Source organism: Daphnia carinata, chromosome 4 (assembly GCF_022539665.2).
Source record: "Daphnia carinata strain CSIRO-1 chromosome 4, CSIRO_AGI_Dcar_HiC_V3, whole genome shotgun sequence".
Lineage (NCBI taxonomy): Eukaryota > Metazoa > Arthropoda > Branchiopoda > Diplostraca > Daphniidae > Daphnia > Daphnia carinata.
Window position 1 is genome coordinate 985,799 of NC_081334.1, and position 21,417 is coordinate 1,007,215.

The following is a 21,417-nucleotide window of genomic DNA, read 5'->3' on the forward strand; positions in this document are numbered from 1 at the left end:
TTTTAAATGGACACGTATCGTAGTGTCTCTATCGCGCATACTCAATCGAGTTAAAAATAAGGACGATGCAAACTTTGGAACGAACACGGCCTAGGAATGGTTATTACGCAGAGGAACGAGACGATAGGTTAATAAAGAATGACGAAAGTTGAACAAAAAATAGAGACAAAAATAAACAGCATATCTGCCACGAATAATAGTTAAGTCCGTATACTCAGCAAAACAATTCGTGAGTTATCGTGAAACACCGCCACGCAACTCTGCCTCTCACTTCCGTTCTACACGATTTACAATTGCCCTCATTTCCATTTCTACGAAGACACATAAAATATAAGACGACACAAAAAATCAAATCATATTCATACGCCTACAAATACGAGTTTGATTACATTTCCAAATAGGTGAATGGACTGTTTTTTATAATCAAAACAAAAAAAAAACCCTCTCTATTTGGTTGGGGCGGGAGAATCGGCTACAATGCTGACGACTCGACCTGATAATCAGTTGATAGCGACGTTATTCCAGTTACGGTTTGTATACGCAACGTTCACCTACATTTTCAGACTGCCTTTCTCTGTCGGTTGTGTTTCAAAACGACTGGCCTTCAATCGGCAAAAAGGAACTCGATACGCGCAGCTCGCGCAACGTAATAGAATGAGAAATGCATGTGTTTCGTCGCGCGTGATTATCTACCGTCCATGAAAAGAGTTAAGAAGCGTAGAATCACGATGAGAATGACATTGGAAATCGCAACTGGGGTGATACCAAAATGAAAGAAAAAAAAAAAAAAAAAAAACGGGGAATGACCAATTTCAATATGCGTGAAATCGGTCGAGTTATCTATTGCAATCTTTCCGTTTTCGAAATGTATTGTTCAATTCTCATTTTAACGCCACCCCTTCCAATTTTTTTTTCTTTTTAAAGAGAAAGCAAAAAGGGCCTTGCGGTAGCGAAAGATGGGCTCTGTTGCAGAATCAGTCGTGGCAGTTATTTCTGTATGTTTATATCGAGGACAAGCCAATAACCTATCGTGCTGTAACACTAAACTTTTCTTGCCTTTATAGTCACAGCTGTTGTGCGTTTTTTTTTTTTCGAACATTTTTTTTCGGTTCACTCCCCGGGACCCCGATTTCCATCGCCATTTTGTTCTTGAATTTTTCAATAAAAAAGGAACAAAAAACAAAGTTTTCATCAAGAGGATTTTTCCTTTTCTTTTTCGTGTTAACGCAGAAAATAAATGAAGGCGAACGTACAACTGAATTACGTTATCGCTCGCAATCGATTCTAGCTCAAACAGGTTGCGATTGCACAAGTTTCTCCGTTTTCCATAACCAATGCTCAAGCAAGCGTTTTTAGCAATTCCCGTCTCTTTCACACCTTGCAAATTTCCGGCCGAACGTGACTGTCATTCAATTTGCGTGAGAAGAATAACACTGGGATTCGGATCGGCTAGAATTATTCACCACGACTTGCAACGTTGTCATCGCTAGATAGTCAACAGCAGAAAACCTATTGGCAATGCCTCTTGAAACTGGTGTGAAAGCCAAACAGTTCGACAATAAAAAACAAACACAGTTTACGCGTTTGAGAATCTTTCCTTCCCTCCTTTTTTATTTTGGCTGTCCCAAGGACGGCAATTAAAATCTTGGCTATCTAGACATTTCAAACAGGTTCGATAACACCTGTAGCATTTGCTGATTTCATTATAATGGCGGTTCGGCAACCGTCCTTTTCAGATAACTATCTAGGACATTCAAAACGAAGAAGAAGAAGAAGAAGGCTAAGAATCAAATGATTAAAATAGTATCTCATCATCACCTTTCTTGGGATGGATCTATCTTTTTTTTCAAATGGAATTTCAAAAGGGCAGGGAAAAGATATCTTTCAGATAGGAATTTAAAAAAAAAGGCATTAAAAAAAAGGCCGGAAAATTGAACGAACCTCAAACGGCGTGTATAGTAAAGCAATTGGCCCAGCGGCAGCCAAGAGAGAAGAAGCAAAAGAAAAGAAATAAAAAAGGAGAAAATAATCTAAAGAAGAAAGACAGGCGAGGAGAAAAAAAAAATGAAGGTGTAACATAACTTTCGCATCGTACTGTGACGACCAGCACACACACCGTGGATGACGTAGATGCAGGAGGGCTGATGAGGTTTTCTATTATTGCTCTATCTCTATTGGTCCGGCCAATGGCCCGTTATAAAAACCTCGAGCCAGCGATGACAGGCTGGATTTACAGAGAGAGCTCTGGCTTGGTCCTACTTTTTACCATCGTATACAATAGTCGGGCTTAACCATCTTCTTCACACTATGACTTCCCGCACCCTTCCCTTTATTTTTTTTTCTATATCGTCTTTCGGTCACGCCGGGCAATGCGTGCGGATTCCCAATTTTCTATCCAATAATATCTGTCTCTATAAAAAGTCAGCTCTACTCAGCTTTGTTTATGAAGACATTTTCCTTTTTCTTTTGCCTCTTTGCGTATAGGAGGAACTTGCCCCGGCAAGTCTGGACAACTATAGGCTCCAACTAAATAGATTCAGCCCTCCATATTGCACACACCCCTTCGAGTTCATCTGGTCGCAGCTTTGAATGTGGCCTTTGCTGGCGAGTACTGAGCGCATTGTAATGTTTCTATTTGGTTTAACTCTTGTTTTCAGTCAGCACGCAAGTTTGAAACACGTCGCCCCACTAAGAAAACTGTATATGCTTATGGGGAGTATAGCGTTTCAGCAAGTTGCTGATCTCCAACCGGTTTGAAAATTATTCCAGCTTTACCTTATTTATTTGATTGTTCGTATCTTGTTTAAGAAAAAAAAAATGACTAGCACATTTGACAGGTATACATATATACGGCCAACGTGTGTGTAGAGAACGAAACTTCACATGGAAGGAATGTGCCGTTTGTGTCCACAAAGACAAGTCCTTTAAACAGAAAATGACAAATCAACTTTCATTGGACATGGTTCAATGTTCGACTTAATTGGAACCGTCATGCCGAAATCGTTGGGACGTGACTGCGAAACGAGAAGAAAGAAAAATTGCACGAGGGCACGTGCCTGGACAACGCGTCCGCCGGATTATTTTTCTTTAGGCCATACGCACGATGACACGCTGTAATATTCCAATGAGAAAGTAGTCACCTAATGGCTTTGCTTTTTTCTTTCCCCCTTCTCAAAAATGATTAATATAATCCATATAGAGTTAAGGGTTTCTATTGTAGTATTTACAGCATAAAGAACACCCCCCCCCCCCTCCCCGGCCAATATTGTCAGAAGGCAAATGGAATGGCAAAGACGGATCATTGTTGTCCAGCTGACGTTGCATTTTGCTTGATAAAACAACATTAGGGCACCATATTAGTGCACCAAATTCACTTAAAACATTTTTTTTTGCGGCCTGTGATCTTTCTTTTGTGAGGATTCAACCTATGTTTTTCAAGATGGCTGACGTGTTCTCTTATCACCTTTTCTTCGTTGCGTATCTTTATCTATTCAAGTGGTTTAGCACATCTTTTTTTTCTTGATGTCTTCTTTTTTCTTTCTTTAGCTTCCATTTTTTATCTCGCTCGTTTCACGTGTTACGTTCCATACAGTTAGAATCGTGGAACTCAGTGTCACATCAATTCGTCTTCCTGATAGCGGTCGGCCACTTGTGAACGCCGCCGTCTGTTCACATATAGCCGTAGCTGGTATACTGCACACGTAAACATAAGCGATCCAGCAATTTAGTTTCGGCAACGGCCATTAACGTTTGGACCCGATAATCCACTAAATTTTATACCTCTACTTTTTAATAGCATTCTATCAACTAAGACCTAAGGTGTCCCTTTCTAATTGAAATAGCGAACCACTTGGGCTATACGTTTTCCTGTTTTTAAATAAAAAAGAGAATCGTCGAAAATCAATTATTTTGTCAGCTATCGAGTGATTTGTTTCCGTTTGGAGCGCGCGCGTCCACATTGGCATCCCATTAGTGAATTACATCTATTTATTTGACGATGAAGTGCATGGCCATTGAAGTTCTTTTCGCCGACTGCGAAAGCACTTCGTGGGCAAGTTCTTAGTCAATCAACGGTCCGTTGCGCCATTCGTTATGGCAATAAATCAGACGCTTAGCTACACAATAGATTGCGAGTCGTTAAATGACTTACGAGCCAACAGCTCTATATGAATTTGATAGAAAAGTTCCAGTCAATGCTTCTCCATCGCAATCGTCATTTTAGCGAGCGAGAGAGAAAGCGAAACAAGTAAAATGAACGAGAGACTTTCTAAAAAAGAAAAGAACGTTATTTGAGAGTACGTTTTGACCAAACCAATTGTTCTTAACAGCCTACTTCACTGGAAAGCTTGTGGCTACGGGTTGGATGTGTAACTTGCGTTATATAACAATAAGAGACACACTTCAGAATGGAGTGTGTGTGTGGGGGGTACTGCAGTGCCTTTTTGTCAAGAAATGACAGGTATGCAATAATGGCAAGTCAACAGAACAAACAAACAATTTTCACTTTAGAAATTCGAGCAATTCATAACCGCACGGGTCAAGCGTCCATGAATCGCATCCGGTATGCATTTAATGCGATAATATCCTATGCTATTCAAAAATGTTCCTCACCGCAATGCGACAATAAAAGCAAACAGCTTTTCACGAAAACATGCGGAATGATCCAAATTAGCGATCAATTTCCAAACAAACATAAACCCAGAAAAACAGGACGGAAATGAAAAGAACATTAGAGAACATCATATCTACCTCTTGAGTGTAAAGAGAGAAGGGGCCAAGTGTGCGAATGGCGAATACTGCTGGTGTTGAGCGGAAGAATTTGCCACGGCAGCAAAGCGGCGACGGCCAATTGGACTCCGTGGCCGATACTGAGCGCCATTGCTGTGGTTACCACGATCACCCAGCCCCAGCCGCCTTAACCCATGCAAAATATCAGTTGCAATAAACATTTTTAGCTAAATAGATTCTTCCTTTTTTTTCGTTTTGAAACAACCCGGATTTATTTTTGTTTAAATAAAATCCCAGGTGTTGTGTTAATCCTACGCAAATCTATCTGCCAGCAGTGCGTACCCTCTGGATAATAATGCTGCCGGATGGTTGCTTTCTTGTTGTTGTGTATATTGCGGATGGTGGCGGCCACGTCGGATTTCATCCAGTGATGTGGCATGTGTCGAATGGCCTCGGCCGATTCTCCCGATTGCGACAGCTCCAACACACCGGCGTCCAATTGTTTGTTCGACGTCGGAACGGACGACACGGAGCCGGCCACGACGGCCGCGAGATCAACTGACAACGCAGCCGCAACGGCTGCCGAAGACGCGGCCGCTGACATGGTCACCGGTTCAATGGTGCCCAACAGTAATTCAGTACAGGCCGTCAGGCTGGAATCACGCAGATGACGATTACTTGTGCCACTATCGATGCTCTGCGAACGAACCAGAACCATTTCGAGTTCCGTTGTTGTGCAGCCGACTGCACGCAGAATTAAATATGTTCAAATGTTTCTTACACGTTTTGCAACAGCTGCGCAAAGGTCTGTATAAAATATGTACGATGTTGTATCTACGGTGCGTATCTTTTTGCTTTTATTTTGGAAGTTCAAAAAAGGAACGAACTGCCACCGGGATTTGGCTGCGTAGTCGGTGCCACCTTATGATTATGCATGGTTTTCGGTAGTACTCTCTGACTATAAACGAAAGGTTGAATGTAAGCAAGAAAACAAAGAAAACAAAATGGAAATTTTTCGAGAGGGAAAGAGAGCTGAACGAGGTTTTATCACCGTTAAAAAAAACCACAACAACAACAAAATGATCAACGTTCGGCCGGAGTTTGATGAAAACTTTTCCCTTTTTTCGTAGGCGATAAGGCCGTAATAGTCGATGCCCGTTGTTCTGTTGTTCTTTGTTTTCTTGTTACCTGCAGTATAAATATAGTAACCTGTCAAGTGTTGAGGGCCGAGTCACGTCATCGTCTAAGCTCTTGCCTTTATTTATGCTTCGGGTCAATCGAACCTACTATCACTGTCACACAGCCCAGTTGTAAAACTTGTTGGGTTCTCAAATCGACTTCTCATGTCCACTGCTTTTCTTTAAGCAATAAAAAAACAAAACAACCAAAGTCATCGAATAAATGTATCTCTTTTTCTTCTTTTTTAACCTTCTCCTTGAAGGTCGTTCACTCTGTTATCTCGCCTAAACGCGACAATCTCGAACGGGACAGCCGAAATAAAAATAGGCACCACAAGCCCAATGTGGCGTATTCAAATTTTTCAATCGTTCGAAGGGCAGATTAGAGAATAAGAACGGCACTCACGCAGAATAATTCAAACACGGGGAAAAGAGCTGAATGGCGATCAAAGATTCCTGCCCCCGAGAATCCAGCATTTCCTGCCCGTTTTTGTTCGTCAACTACGAAACTTTGCCTAAATCGTGTGGAATTCTGACGATCGAATCGAAAGCCACTGTGATCATGGCTCCGAACAGATGACCAAATCGGCCGAAACGGTTGACCAATCGCAATCGCGCGCAATAGGCGAAATCGTGAAAAAATGTGGGGCGAACGATTCGGTGCGAACTGGCGGACTTGATTGATTTACAACGTTCATCGTGTTGAACAGGTGGCACTAAAACGAAGCGACCAGTAAATTCGCCACATTTCCCAATTCGTACTGTGCTGTCAGACACTGTTGAACGTAAAAGAACGAATGAACCACTGGGTGTAGGTATACGATATCATCAAAATAACACGTCACATTTCTATGGCAGGGAGAACTTTCACTGAAACCGACGGATCAAATCTCGTTCGTTGACACAACTAGATGAATCGAAAACTAAGCGAAATTGTATAACTCATTCGTAGTGAAAATTGCGAGGTCACAAATGCGCAGTAGCTCGTTGTGTTTGGACTGGCAGTCGCCAACCGACTGAATCAACTAGAGTGAAGCCATGCCATCTACCTTCCTCGTGCTTATGCCACCTCCCCTCTCTCGCCCTACCTCCTCCAATTTTGATTTTCTTTCTTTAGCAAAGTCTCTGACTCGTGAGTTGAGGCTACCGATTTTTAACTTTATGCTTCGCTTAAATTTAACACGACTCGTTTTTTTGTTTCCCAAAGTTTACCTATGCCACCTTTGTTGTGCAATTTCGAAAACAATCATTCGTAGAATCGTAATTATAAAGACGTTTCTTGGCTGCGGAAAGATTGAAGATTCGTGCACAATGAATTGTTTGAACGCGTTGATATGCCTTACGAAATTAAAGCGTTCGGTCAGTATTTTTCGAAGAAAAGGTGGAGGCGTTTGCATGTATAAGAAACTTTGGCACGATTTTCTGTATATCAGAAGAGCAGTTGGCTTCGATAAAGAAAGTTTCGTGTTCACGTCTTTTTGATAAGCCCACAAACCTGTTTTGGGGACAAATACGTTAGCTACTTTTGGAACGGTGATTGTACCGGTATCTTAAAATACTTTAAGGAAAGAGGCGAAAAATTCTAAAGAAATGCATGTGGCATTTTTCTGTCCTATAGCACTATTTACGAATGTCTTTGTTTGGTCAAACAAAACCTGAAACAAGAAGACGAGGGGAAATGAAAAGACCCGGGAAAAGCCACACCAAAGGTCGTCATATGCTTGAAATAGAAAAAAAAAAACAATCGGAACGTAATATACAAATGTTTGAGCATCGAGCAGTTTGCCTTGCATGCTTACCTCTAGGAAGAAGGATCGGATTTAAACTGAAACAAGAGCTTGTCGACAATGACCATGTGGCTGGACAAAAGGCAAAAGAGCTGCGGCCATAAGACAAGTTGTATTCCATCCGAAATCTTTCGGCTCGTCGTCATCTAATGGCCTCGAGTCAGCACACCAAATACGAGAATGAAAGCCGTTGTATTATAATACCGTATTGGCGATGTAGGGAAAAAATTGCGTCTACGAAGAATGTGGTATGCAACAAATTCAGACAAGCGATGAAAAGCGCTTGACAAACGATCAAATAGCAAAGAAGAAATTTTGAAAATATATGGATACATATATTTTTAACATGAAGAGCAAAAACTGTTTTCTTTATATAGATGAAGTGACCCGATTAACGTTGCATAATACGAGCACAAAAACACACGTCTTGCATCTACACGACACAGGGCGCATACATATCCAATACATCCATAATGCATGTAATTATACGCACCATAAAAAGATTGGGCTTCGGTCGATATTTGGATACTCATACAGCGATTAATGGCCGTCTCTTTCACAACCCCTCCTATCCCCCCTAAAAAAAAATATTGATTTTTCAACATAGCTGATTGTCTATTTCTTCTTTGGGTCTGTGTCTATCTTGTCTCTTTGGTTCGCCAAAATTTATGCGCCCATACACAACTGACGCGATAATCAGACGTGAACAAAGGGCTGGTTTTTTACTGTTATCAAGAAGGCTCGGCCAACAGAGCCCCGCAAAGCCCAGCAATTGCCTTTTACATGCCCATATGTAAAACATAATAGAATGGGACACAGTTATTGTGGCTGATGCAAATATACCGTACGAAAGGCGGATAAAACTATCACGGCCATTTGGGCCACATCTCACCGTCCGGTTGTCGTATTTTCTCAAGCTCTTATTTTGTTAAAAAATAAGGGAAACGGATGAAGGAGCTTCGTTTGATTTACACAAATTCGTCTACGTAGGTGTTGATGCGGAATAGCCGCATGCCGACTATTCTTTCGATTCTGCCTGTCGGTAAACTGCGTAGCTATTTAGGGAACTGACACGAGTTATGTCATCTTCGCTAAGCGGGCTTATTTGTAAACATGAACACTCGCCACCCCAAAAAGAAAAGCACTGCCAAATGAGAAAACCAAAGTAGAAGTGTTTTTTCCTTCATTTAAGAAAAGGAAGAAGAAAGGTAACTCTATCAGCTAATGCAATCTACGGGTGTATCGTCATTTACAAAAATATGACTCCATCTTTTTACTGAACGTCGTCGATGTCCTAAAAAAAATATAACCTTCGATATTGGGCTAGACTTGAAATCGCCATGGGCTTGCGTTTTCTCTCAATTCTACGTCATCGACTCTGGAATGGTTTTCTCGCGCGGAAGGACAAACGACGACCTGGAACAAGTGGCTCGTTTGCACGATGCCACGGGCGGTAAATGAAACTCTATCCGACCCGAGATCGATTTCGTCAAAGAAAAATCGTGTTGTGTACAACAACGCTAGACACAAAAACTTTTGGGTTTGTGTTTGTTTCTTTCACGAACAAGTGTTTGGTTTTGTTTGGAACAGGAGGAATTTTTCGCCAGCGAAGAACAATGGATAGAACCCGTTTGCGCTCTTCAATAAAATCATGAAAAATCACAAGAGCCGAACCGCAGTAACCTGTTCTATCCAATGATCGACATTTCATGACAATCGAACGCAACTTTGTATGTTTTAAAAACAAAACAACGACACAAAATATCCATCTTCGGGACCCTGGATTCATTAGACAGTCGCCTGCCAGCATGAAAGCCAAATTCTTTTAATGGCGCATGTGACGAGTTTTCCCTCAATGCCAGAAGCTATTCAATACTTCATGTCAATACTTGTGCATGACATTCCGTGACTAATTTTGTTTTGTTTTCGTTTTTGTTTTGTTATTTTCTCAATAAAAATTCTATGCGGTTGCTTTAATATGCCAATGAAGTGGGGCCAAGTGTGTGTGTGTCATGAAACGCGTTTTACACGACGATTTAAAACAAAAACAAGTTGTGTTTTTGAATCCAGCCAATTTTTTCTTGGCATTTGAAATAGAGCAGATATAGAGGGGCAATGTAAATGTAAATTTCGTTTTAGCCTCCTCCACATTTAGGCGACTGATCAACTCGTAAACGGTGTGATTCGCTTTTTGTTAAGTGCGTGGTATACGAGAGTTTTACCTCGCCATTTTCTCGTCCGACATTCAAGTGGTCATTTACAACGTTTGATTGCCCTATACCGTGTCTCAAGTAGGTCAATGTGTGCAGCCCAGGAGAAATCGGGAGATGAACCGTGAATGCCTTCCAGGCAGAATCAACCACGTACCAGCTTAAACTCTTTTATATAGTTAGGCAGTGTTGTTCATGTTGTTCATATTGCAATACACAAACTCTCGTTTCCATCAAGAGGGAGGCATTCATTGTCAAACGTGAGCGGCCAATTAGAATATTGTTCAAACCTTTAACTATTGCGTTTTTTCTAACTACATCGAAATGGCCGCGCCTTTACACGATTAAATTTGGTTTTATATTTAGATTGTTTTCTATCGTTTTTTTTCTTTCCCAACAAATGGCGGATTATATGCGCTATGGTTGTTATGGTCCCGTCTGATGATCACATGAATTCAAATCGCGTCTTCATGGGAATTTAATCACGTAATGTAGCCGGGATTCTATTGCACACAAGTTGATGGCTGATCACGTGACACATACCCAGCACTAGAAGAAGAAGAAAAAATAGGGGGAGACAACGGGGGATTGCATCTACATCCATCTACATTTTTTACAGTGTGTGGTTGCCCATTCGCGTGTATATGTCTGTCTTAAGTGCCGAACGCTGTTCCAGATTTGCAGTGGCGCAGAGATGTGCGGACAAACGGGAGTGTTGATGCGCCAAGATCCGCCGCTTGTAACACAGTCGTTCGCGTGTGTAACTATGCCGTACTACTCTACGCGTCCCATTCGACATTATATAAATATATATTATAGACGTGTCTTCTTCTGGCAATGGGTAACTGGCGCTGCTGCTTGATAGGGGGGCTGTGCTTGACGCGTCTGTAATCCACGGTTAATAGGGTGGAATGGATGGGTGATGATGAACGAGTAAAAGCCATAAAAACTGAGTCTATCTCTCGTGTCGTCTCGGTCTGCATGTCTCTTCACTCTGCAAAGTCTAGTGGTCGTTTCAGCCTGGGCGTGGCATTCTATCTTGCCTTTTTTTTTGGCCCCCCCATTCTTCTCTCGTTTGCCTATTTCTCTTGCGTCTTATTTTCTATTCGTCTTGTTAAATATACTGTAAACTTTCACATGTCTAGTTGAGTACGAAGAGATGCGTGTTGTCAACGTTGTCTCGAAAAAAACCAAAATAAATAAAATGGTACCAGACTGTGGGACTTGTTATAGAGCTAGCCTATTTGAATGCAGCCAACTTCTCCTATCAAAGAATGATATCTTTTCAGTTTATTCGCTACTGTTTAGACCGTCGCAAGGACACTGTAAAAAGAATTTCCCATTTACAGATTGAGTTCTAGATTGTTTTATCGTGCTTCATGTTTCAGATGTCTGGAACAGTGAAATGCAACCAAGGACCCCGCTCGATATTGAGTAACTTGACGATTGCAACCTTTTTTGAGGACAACCTGAATTAATCAACGATTTTAAGATGTTTGGTTTTTAATTGGTCATATGAAACATTTGTAAGATTGCATTTCGTTTGAATTTATAGAAAATGTATGATTCTTCTAGTTGTAGGCAAGGGGTCCTATGGTTTTATATGGCTCCTGTGGGCTCTGATTTATTACATCAAAAGCCATCTATCGGCGCATAGCCACCAAGCTTTTCAACATTGCGAATAGATGGCGTGTGCTGTACAAAAATCTTGAATAAATGTAGACAAGCAGTATGGGCAACCCGATTCGGTGCTGGGATAGCGGTGCACTGTGCCACCCCGAATTCAAAAAAAGGTAATCCTTCAGGGACTATTTTGAATACTTGCAGTGTGGACGAGCACAGAGAGACCATTTGAATATTCATGAGCTCGTCGAATGCTGTTTTTCACATTCTCATTTTTTAGTCTCATGAGATTTGATTGTGCTGTTTTTCACATTCTCATTTTTAATTCTCATGAGATTTGATTTGCATTGTTTCCTTACTCATCACAAATGTTTTCTTACAACAACATTTCGAATCTTTCAATTTTTTTATTTAAATTTCTTTTTCAGTCGACATGCAAACAAATAAAAATCGATTTACAGCACATTGTTTAATCTGGCCATCCCAGAAACCATGAAAACCTCTATAGAAGCTCACGTTTTTCTTTAATACCAATCCAATATCCCCCTCCCCCAAAAAATAATATGATACTAGAAGCCTCCATTTTTTGTAATTCACGTGAGTCACGTGAATCCACAACCCGTAGGGAATTGTCACCAATCGTGGCGACGCGCAATTGCTTTCTTTGTTTTTCCCCGAGCATTTCCAATTGATTTGCACGTTCCTTTTCTTGTCTCGACGTAATCGCACATCCACTATGTTCTAGAATTGAGCGAGAAAAATAGCAAATGCAATAACAACGCTCGAGTCTTTCTGATGAGAGTTCACCTATCTACACATATTCCCCGGTGGATCAACGGGCTGCGAACTTCTATTTTTCAGTATCATCACCATTCTTTTCTTTCGTCTCGTGTCCGTTGAAAGACGGCCGCAATTCACGCCTTCATCTCTTATCCACTTAAAGCTTGGCGATGCGATTGGCCAGCAAAATATTCTGAATAAACGTGCTACCCAAATGCTTCTGATAAGTCCTTCTGTTTTCTCTCATTAGATGACGAAAAATGGATCGGAGATTCTATTTCAGAAGATCACGACTCTCGCCGTCCTTCAACGTTTTTCGTTGACAGATGTACGGGTATTGATAACAACCCCAAGGGTGTTCAGCGTGAGCTCCTCTCTAACGCGTTATTTGTAAACATATACCCAGCCGGCTAATATCAGCAGGAGCTCGTAGAGCATATGATTGATCCCATTCGTGAAGACCATTAATCACCAGTTTTCTCTTTTCTTTTTTTTTCTGATGTGTCACTGTCGAAACATTAGGTGCTGAATGCTTGGAGATCAGCAACTGCTCCGGCATTCCACTAATTCCCGTGTCTCTCGGTTTTGATGTCATCACCACCGTTTTAGGTAAAATCTATATATTTCTTCACGTCGTCAGTCGTTTAAACGTTCAACGCTACTACATTAAGTATTCCCAGATTTCTATTCGGCTTTTGCTCTCATTTGAATAACTGTGGTCTCGGGACTGCTAAAACTAGCCTCGTTTAATTTTGTGAGTATGTTGCGTGAAACTCGTTTTGAAAGGACGATCCATATATTCTGTCACCGCAATGATGAGTGCTTGATGGAACTGTTTATACAGGATCTGTTAGAATATCTATTAGAAGAGAAGAGCAATCTTTCTAGCAGGTTATTTGATTCATCTATTAAAATTTTCAAGCGTTGAATGAAGGATATCGAGTTGAGAGAACCCATCTTCTTTCCGTTTATTAAGCGATGATTGTTCGAGTATTCACCAAAATGCTGATAGTCTATGCTAACCCTCTCGATACAGTTGCATCGTTAAAACAAAAGACGAATGCGCAGTGAAAACATGGCTGACGACTTGTCTTCTGTTTTTTTACGACCGATGAACTTTTCCAAAATTTAAAGAACGGCGGTTTGCCTCTTTATAGCAGCGCGCTGCTATGCAAAAAGGGTTCACTCTTCTATGAATTATACATACACGACTTGGCCTCCCGACAATCGTTCGGCAGCCATTAAACTTTTGCGACCAGGATATTCAAGAAGTTTCAATAATTTGTTAAAGATGGGAGGCGTCTTGCACGAACACAACCTCAATTACGAAATCCTCCAAGGCCATCACATTTATTTGGTATGCAGCTTTAAGTTTGATTTATATGGCTCACCACAAAGCTTGGTTAACTTTAGGAGCTATAGGATAGCGTTAATAACTTAAATGTGTCATCTCTAAAGACGCAGTTGAAAGAAAACAGAAAATTCGATAATGCAACACTCAATTACTAGGCCACTCTTTGCAAGGTTGATGACGTCGCTTTGAATGAATTTCATTTACATAAAAAACGTGTCATTAAGAACGATGGCTGCACCAGATGGAAACAAACTTTGCATTCGAGCGATTTGGAATACCAGCGAGGGTTTCGTATAGAAATGGTAAGTTCAGAGTGGAGCACATGTGCATGCTAATGAAGTTAAACCGTTTTGCCTGATTATACTTATAGCCATATTTTTTTTTTTAGAACTCTTGAGTAGATGATAACGATCTAGGCTATACTATTCGGGAAGGTATTTTTCGTTTTTGTTTACCATAAAAAAAGATGGGGGTTCCGCCATTGTGCACGTTTAAGCCGCAATCAGTGCGAGGCGATGTGCATAACCAACACCAATTCGCAGGCCGAGATAAGAAGCTCAGCATTAAGGAAGGCAGCCAATACTTAAACAAGTTAAATAGTCTACTCCCCAATGAAAAGAATGGGATTTAAAACCTGTTAAAAAAATGTTTAATGATCAAAGAACACTAAAGTCACATCCCACGGTTTTTTTCGAAAGTAGAAGCTTAGCAATTTTCGAACTCTTTCATCTATTTTTTTTTCTAGAATCGTAAAAACAACAACTAAATCTGTAACACGGTAACCTGCACGCAAAGAATAAGCTCGTTTTGTAACATGCCGGTGCTACTTCACAGCATATGCAAATCTGCACGGGAAGTCAAACGAAACTTGCGGGACTTATTAAAAGCCAATAAACGCAGCGAAAAAAAAAGGACCAAAACGCTTGCCTTTTTAAGTACGCTATTATGAAGCAGTAGCTTCGTGTATTTAATGTTAGGTAAGGACCATGTAAAGCCACAACCGATAATCGCAGTGAATTGAAACTCACGTTAATAGCCGTGATACATCAAACGTGACAGGACAACGGTATATCTACCTACTCGTTTCTGGTTATGTGATTGCACACGTTGAATGCACTCAATGGGGTATCACCTTTTTCTTGTTCAATAAGAAGTATGGCAGCTCATTTCCGTTCATGGACACAGATAAGGTAGCACAACAAGCAAACTTTTTTTTTCCTCCCCACCAGAACAAATTAATAAGGAGAATGAACAGTGTTCAACTAAATAATGGCCAAGGACAAGTTTCGTATAAATTGTCTTTTGTTTAGCGAGACAACACGTATATTATAAAGTCTGCTTGGCTTTTCAAAAGAAGCTCAACCCCCCCCCCCCCCCCCCCAAAAAAAAAAAAAAAAAAAAAAGTAACAAGTCTTTCGAAAAGATTTGTAATGGCACTTCAGATGAGAAAAAGGCGATAAAAGTAACAGCAGGACATCGTTGAAACGTTACGATGTAAAGTAGAATTTGTTTTTCTCTCGCAGTTTTGTGCACCATCATCATAGTCTTTTGTATACATTCTTGTATCTGTCTTACTCTGGCATAGTCTTTTAATTATTCATTCCCACTGCGGTGCCAGTTTACGTAGCGTACTTTATTTGATTCCGTTTAAATTTATTGGACTTGTTCAAATGGAATCCTTCTTTAACTGAGACACAATTATTCTTGGGATATCTGGAGACAAGCAAACGTTGTGTAGCCTACTTTCCTCTTTTCAAAGCCCCTCTTGGCTATGTAGAAAATGATCTTGTGAAATCCACTTTGAATTGCGTCATTCTCTTTTTTTTTTCTTCATTTCCCTCTATATTTCACAGCATGTTGCTTGTACTTTCATGCCCCAATTAGGATCTTCTTTCGCCAAAGAAGGACCCAGAACGAGAAAGTGGTATACCTTGAAGAAGTGATTTCATTTGTAGATTCGTCTCGGATAGCAATTACATTCCTCCTACGGCCCCCAATAAATCTTTGCCACCAAGGAAAACTAGTCCAAAAACACGTTAGCTACTTTTAATTAATATCCGTTACGTACATATGCAAAAATGTTCAGGGCAAACTGCAAGGATAAAACCGACAGGGTAAAGGGTTCTTCAAGGAAACCTATAATGATGATGAAATAAAATCTACCAACTTTCACATCAAATACATTAATGGCCACATCTGATGGCCAGTGGGCATTAAACAAAAGAGCGCACGTATTTTAATGTCTCATCACACACGTCCGCCCATTTCGCCTGGATTATCGCACCATATGTAGTCAGTAAATGGCGCCACGCGATATGCATATTGGGTTTTAGTTTCAATTGAGTCGTTTCCTTTTTTTTTTCGTTTTAATTGCTAATTTATCTTATACCTTTCACCGCATGTAGTGTAGCTATACAGTGAGAGCCAATCTAGTGGAAGGATTTGAAAAATGGAATTGGTTTGGAAAGCTGGAGGTAGTGTGAACGCGGACGTCACAGCCTGATGCCCTCCCATTCGTATAGTTTTATTGTTTTATAACCAAGACTTTGTTATTCCATTTTTTTTTGTAATCATTTCGCTAAACATTTACGAAGCCGCTTCTATTGCTGATATCTGTACGTACACCAGGCTATGTTTGACTCAGACGTGTAAATATAAGCCCGCAGTTAAAGGGAATTGGGATGTTATTTGTCTAACTCACACACTCATCTATCGTATATGAGACTTGACACCTCCGGTATAAGGCCGCTAGTCACTTGTAGGAGATCCAGCGCACCATAATGCCGTTCGCATTAAAACTGAAGGACGTGCGTGTTCGGCATAACGCAAACAAGATTCATCAGGTTTTTTTTTCTATGATCGACGATGGGAAAGGTGGTATCGTTGTGACGTCAAGTGATTAATCACGACTGTCTTTTTTATATGAAAAAAGCAGCACATGATTGTTTACGTCATAAAAAGAAAAAAAGACGGATGACTTGCGACGTGAAGCACGTCAGAAGAATGTCGTTGATAAAACACGGCATTCTCTTCTTCTCGTTTGGCTTCATGTTGGCAATATTGAAAACATTTCGAAAATTGAAAAATGATTGTATATATATAGTTGTGCAAAGAAAAAATTGAGAAGAAGGGCTCATTGAAGAGCGCAAGTGATCCATGACCTATCTTTCTATTACGAACAAACAGAAAATGAAACTCTGTGATCCAAATTGATGCTGAGAGAAATCAATGGCATAGAAATGAACAAGGAAGTTCGTTGTCACATTCCTTAATGGACAGAAAAATGCGCCGCACAAGAAATAAAACACTGTCGATCTTTCGTGGCTGCCAAAAAATGTTTGTTTGTTTTTCTTTTTTTTTTCCCGAGTCTGAAGGACAGCATGGATAAATATATCAAGAACTAAAATCAGAAAGCAGCCCAGCAAAAAACCAAAAAGAGAGGGGTGAATACCCGTCAACAGTTAATAGCGGCTAATGCGCGTGACACCACCCTACTCCGCCTTGTAGCCGTCCTTCGATTTGTATTCAAAAATAGGTTTGTTCCCCACACAACAGACAACAAACAGACATCTCGAGTCAGCAACACGGGCCGAACAACGACCGTCAATCACACGCCGAAAATATAAAAGACACATGTCAAGCGATAGGTTGAAAGTTTGGCCTTAGAACATTCCAGAAAACAAGGAATGCACATTTTCTTCATTAATATGCAAATATTTTTCACAGCTTATTTTTTTCGCACCTTTTCAATCAGTATAAGTTAGATAGGTTAGTTTATATATGCCTAATGAGAAAATATAGTTTCAGGGGAGGTTGGCGGTTTTGATTTCGTTGATTGCACCGGGAACGCAATCAGCAGGGAGGAGTACACCGGAGTGTCGTCCAAACGGCGTGATCGATTGCCTGCAGAAATGCATTTGCTGTCAATGATCGATTTCCATCATGAGATATGTACGTTCGATTGAATCAATTGCGCAAAATGGAATCAGAGAGATAACGGCGCATGTGGTTCCTCCCGGTGCCTCCCTCCCAACTGATCAAAGTCGTTGAATCATTCAGGCCAGACGAAACGTATAAAAACGCGCATACGTTTCATTATGTTGCGTATATGAAATCATCTATAGAGTACCATTTGCATTATTTCAAAACAGCTGTTTCCAGTTGAATGCGCGTACCGTTTTTGATGAAGCCCAGTTTGGCAATCGATAGCAATAAAGGTACACATAAGATTGTACAAAGATATGCTGGCTATTAAATCAAGGTGCTGACGTACGTGTACGGAAGCCGACAGAAGCAAATGCCGTTTGTCTTTTATTAAACAAAGCGCACGGCAACAGACATCGATTGCAAAAAAAAAAAAAAAAAAAAAAAGGAAATGCGTATTTTTCTGTGTGTTCCAAATGTAAGTATAAGATGGTATTATTATATGTATACATACCATGCCTTTGGCTTGGCTGCAAATCGGAAATGACCCGGAAGAGTAAAACGAAGCAAAAAAAGGAAGAAACGCTACCGTATTTGTTCTGTCTTTTTTTTTTTAGGTCATCAATAGAACTGACGATAAACATCACGAACTATATCTCGTCGTCAACAACTCTGGGGGGGGGGGAGGGGGATAATAATACAAGGACCTATTGCTTGATTAAGAGCCAAAAAAATAAGAAGGCTGTGGAACAAAAGACACAAGGGTAAATAAAAAAGACATTCAAATCGTAATAGAGATAAAGAGTGAATGGGGTGATTGTGAAATGGCGACTCAGTCACGGGCAAACAAATCGAGACGGCGCAGTTATGAAAAGTCCCTACCGTTTGAGCAAAGAAATTCTTGGCGGGAGAGTGTCGTTATTTCGGACGATCGGGTCAATATATATAGATATATACCGGTTTCCGGCGTAGTTGGCAATCTGGAATACATAAAATATCCATTATCTACCATGCGGCAAAGGCCAAACAACGAAAAGAAAGAGGCACGGACCGGAGGGTGAGGGAGGGAGATGTCAAAGAAGTTGAAAGCACACAGTGCTAGCAACAGCCGTTTTGTGTATGTTGATGCCATTTGGCATCGGATTTCTGAAGACTTATCGTCGGGATTCCCCCACCCCGTGCAACCCATCACGATCACTGCCAGCAACGTTTTGTTTCACTACAGGAAAACCAATGTTTCCATTTTTTTTTTTGAATTTCACCAAATCCTCGGGGTTTGAACCAAATTTTTAGAAACCAAATTGCAAGGCAGAAATGGATTGAACAGTTCGGCCCACTATGTATATATGGCCATAGTGGGGGGAGAGTTACGTATAACTCTAGTGATGATTGCTCCAAAGGATTCAGGGTTCAACGAACGATTGTATATAATTCGTTCTGAAAGGGGGAAATATACCGGAGGAGGAGTTTGCTTGCTCTTTTGTTTCGTGACAATTGATAGATGTGCTGTATATCCTCCGGAGAGAGGAAATAGCGAGCATCCTATTATCTCTTTATTGGAGAGGATTGTCTTCTAAAAATAGCCACTGCCTTGAAAAGGCACGTAGAAATAAAAAAGAAAGTGCGTCGAAAGAAAAAAAAACTGAGATAGAATGCGGAACAGACACATAACAAAATCGTGAAAAGTCAGTTTCGATTCACGGCGTGTTTCAAAGAAATTGTTGTCCGTGCTCGGTTTATTAGACACGACCTTTTTCATGGCGATACCGTTTCGATGTGAATAATTCGATAATAAACGTGTGAATAAAGACATTTTTGGTGGTCGAAATCAACGACGATGATCCAATAAAAATGGGTATAATTCAATGAATAACGGATTTTTCCGTGTATGGAGATCGAACTCCATCACGAGGGAAAAGAAAATTGCCATTTCGCACAACCCGGATTTCGTGAAGATCGACACATGTTCGCGAATTTGAAACGTCCAATTCGAGAACCTGATGTTTACACATTTCTTGGACGAATGCCGCTATCAAATTAGCCGATTTTGCACATAAACAAAAGTCTTCATCATTGTCAAAACAAAAAAGAACTCTGTAGTCATCAAGAAGTAGGCTACATAAGTCCCTTAAAAAAAACGTCTTTGTTTAACAACCGACTTTTTAAAAGCTTTCAAAACAGAAAATGAGCAGATGGCGTGGGTTGAAATGAAACGGCACATCGAAGGCGTGTCCAACGATGCTTAATATGGGACTTAATTGGCCCCGCTTTGACCGTATCTGCATACCGCAATCTCTACATCTAAAAAGAACATAACCTTCTAACCATCCCCCAAGAACAAAAGGCCATCAAAAAATGAAATATCGAAACGCAAAATGGACCGTGTAAGTTGGCACATAACAGTCTTAGATTTTTTAAAAATATCTATGAAGTGATGAAAGGATGGAAAGTTCTGACCTGCAACGGGACTGGCGATGGGCGCTGGGTAATTGACGGCCGACGACAGGTAGACGGGTCGATAGTGTGCCAGAATGGCCGGCTCCAGGGCAGACGTCGTCACGTAGGGCAGTGGCTTCACCAGGAAACGCGGAGGCTGTTGGTTCGCCGTATGGCTCGTCCAGCCATAGCGTCGTGTCGTGGCGGTCATCAACGTCCCGGCGGCCAGCAGGAGGCCGTACGAGACGCATTGGGTCAGGGATGCACAGAACAGGATCACCCAGCCCCATCCTGATTCTGGGTAATAATGGAGCTTCAGAGTTCGCAATTCTCGGGCCGTGCGAGCGAACGCCTAACGAACGTTTTCAATCGTTAGCAATACAACAAACCAAAAAATCTAAAAATATTTCCAATCATTATTCCTGTAACTTCGCTGTCCCATTGTTTAACTCGGCGTGTAGGTGTTTAAACAATGGCGGGCACGGTTACAGACGCCGATGGCCTGTCCGTTAAACAAGCGAATGACCATCTTCGCTTTCAAAAGCCTACAGTTTGAATGTTCAGGAAGAAGGGGGGGGGGAACTACCTGATTTAGTGACCGGAAAACAACTTGCCCCCCACATCAAGTATGGTGTTTATACAGAAAACCACACGAAAGTGCTTCGCACGTGCAGTTGTGTGTTTTACTTCGGCGTGGGAGGGATGGCAGTTTTTGATGGTCATTTGGCACGAAGCCTAAAATTATTTTCTTGGAAGAAGTTGGGGGAGAAGGTCGTCAAACATCAATAAAAGTCCCCCCCCCCCCCCCCCCCCGACTAGGCTTACACATACATTCTTTAAGGAAGGGGGGGGGGAGAATGTTTGTTACCGTTGTCCGAACGGCGCCTTACAGTCGTTGACTCGTTTATTTGGCGTGTGCAACTACATTTTTTGGTTGTTGTTGTTGTTGTTTGGGCAATCGATCCGAAGCGTATACAAGTCGTGACTGCGGTGTCTGGCCCCGTCTATAAACGCAATAGCCGGATACGCCCCGTGCGCTCTCTTTGGTGTGTTCCATTATGAACCGAAAGATGAAGAGGGGGGAGGGCGAATAAGAATAAATAATAATTAAAAAAAACTATTGCAGCCGAAAAGGCAAGGAAAAGAAGAATGAAGGGCAGAATTAGCGCTGCTTGATGGCCGATGAGACATCGTCAACCAAATAAGGCACAAACTTGCTTGAATTGGGCAAGTGGGGGTGCAAACCACATCACGCCAGCCGGACGGCGCCGCAATTAAGTGAATGGACATCAACAAAAAACCCAATGACGGACGTCGTCTTTGTTTGTTTAAAAAGAAAGAAAAATCACGCAATCGCTAGACAAAGAGAAAAAAAGAAAAAAAGAAAATAGGTTTCG

General features: G+C 41.1%; 1 protein-coding gene across 2 annotated transcripts in view; it reads right to left on the reverse strand.

Annotated features, from left to right (window-relative positions):
- LOC130694805 (monocarboxylate transporter 2-like) overlaps positions 1-21,417 on the reverse strand; it is a 34,654-nt gene that overhangs the window by 8,818 nt on the left and 4,419 nt on the right. The window contains exons 1-2 of one of the 2 annotated variants that reach the window (XM_059494839.1): positions 5,071-6,872; positions 4,750-4,914 (exon numbers count right to left, since the gene is read on the reverse strand). In XM_059494839.1, coding sequence (XP_059350822.1) covers positions 4,750-4,914; positions 5,071-5,446 — 541 coding nt within the window. In that variant the 5' untranslated portion in view covers positions 5,447-6,872. Of the gene's footprint in view, positions 1-4,749; positions 4,915-5,070; positions 6,873-20,041; positions 20,373-21,417 lie in introns of those variants that run through there. The other variant, XM_057517914.2, reaches the window with a different exon arrangement.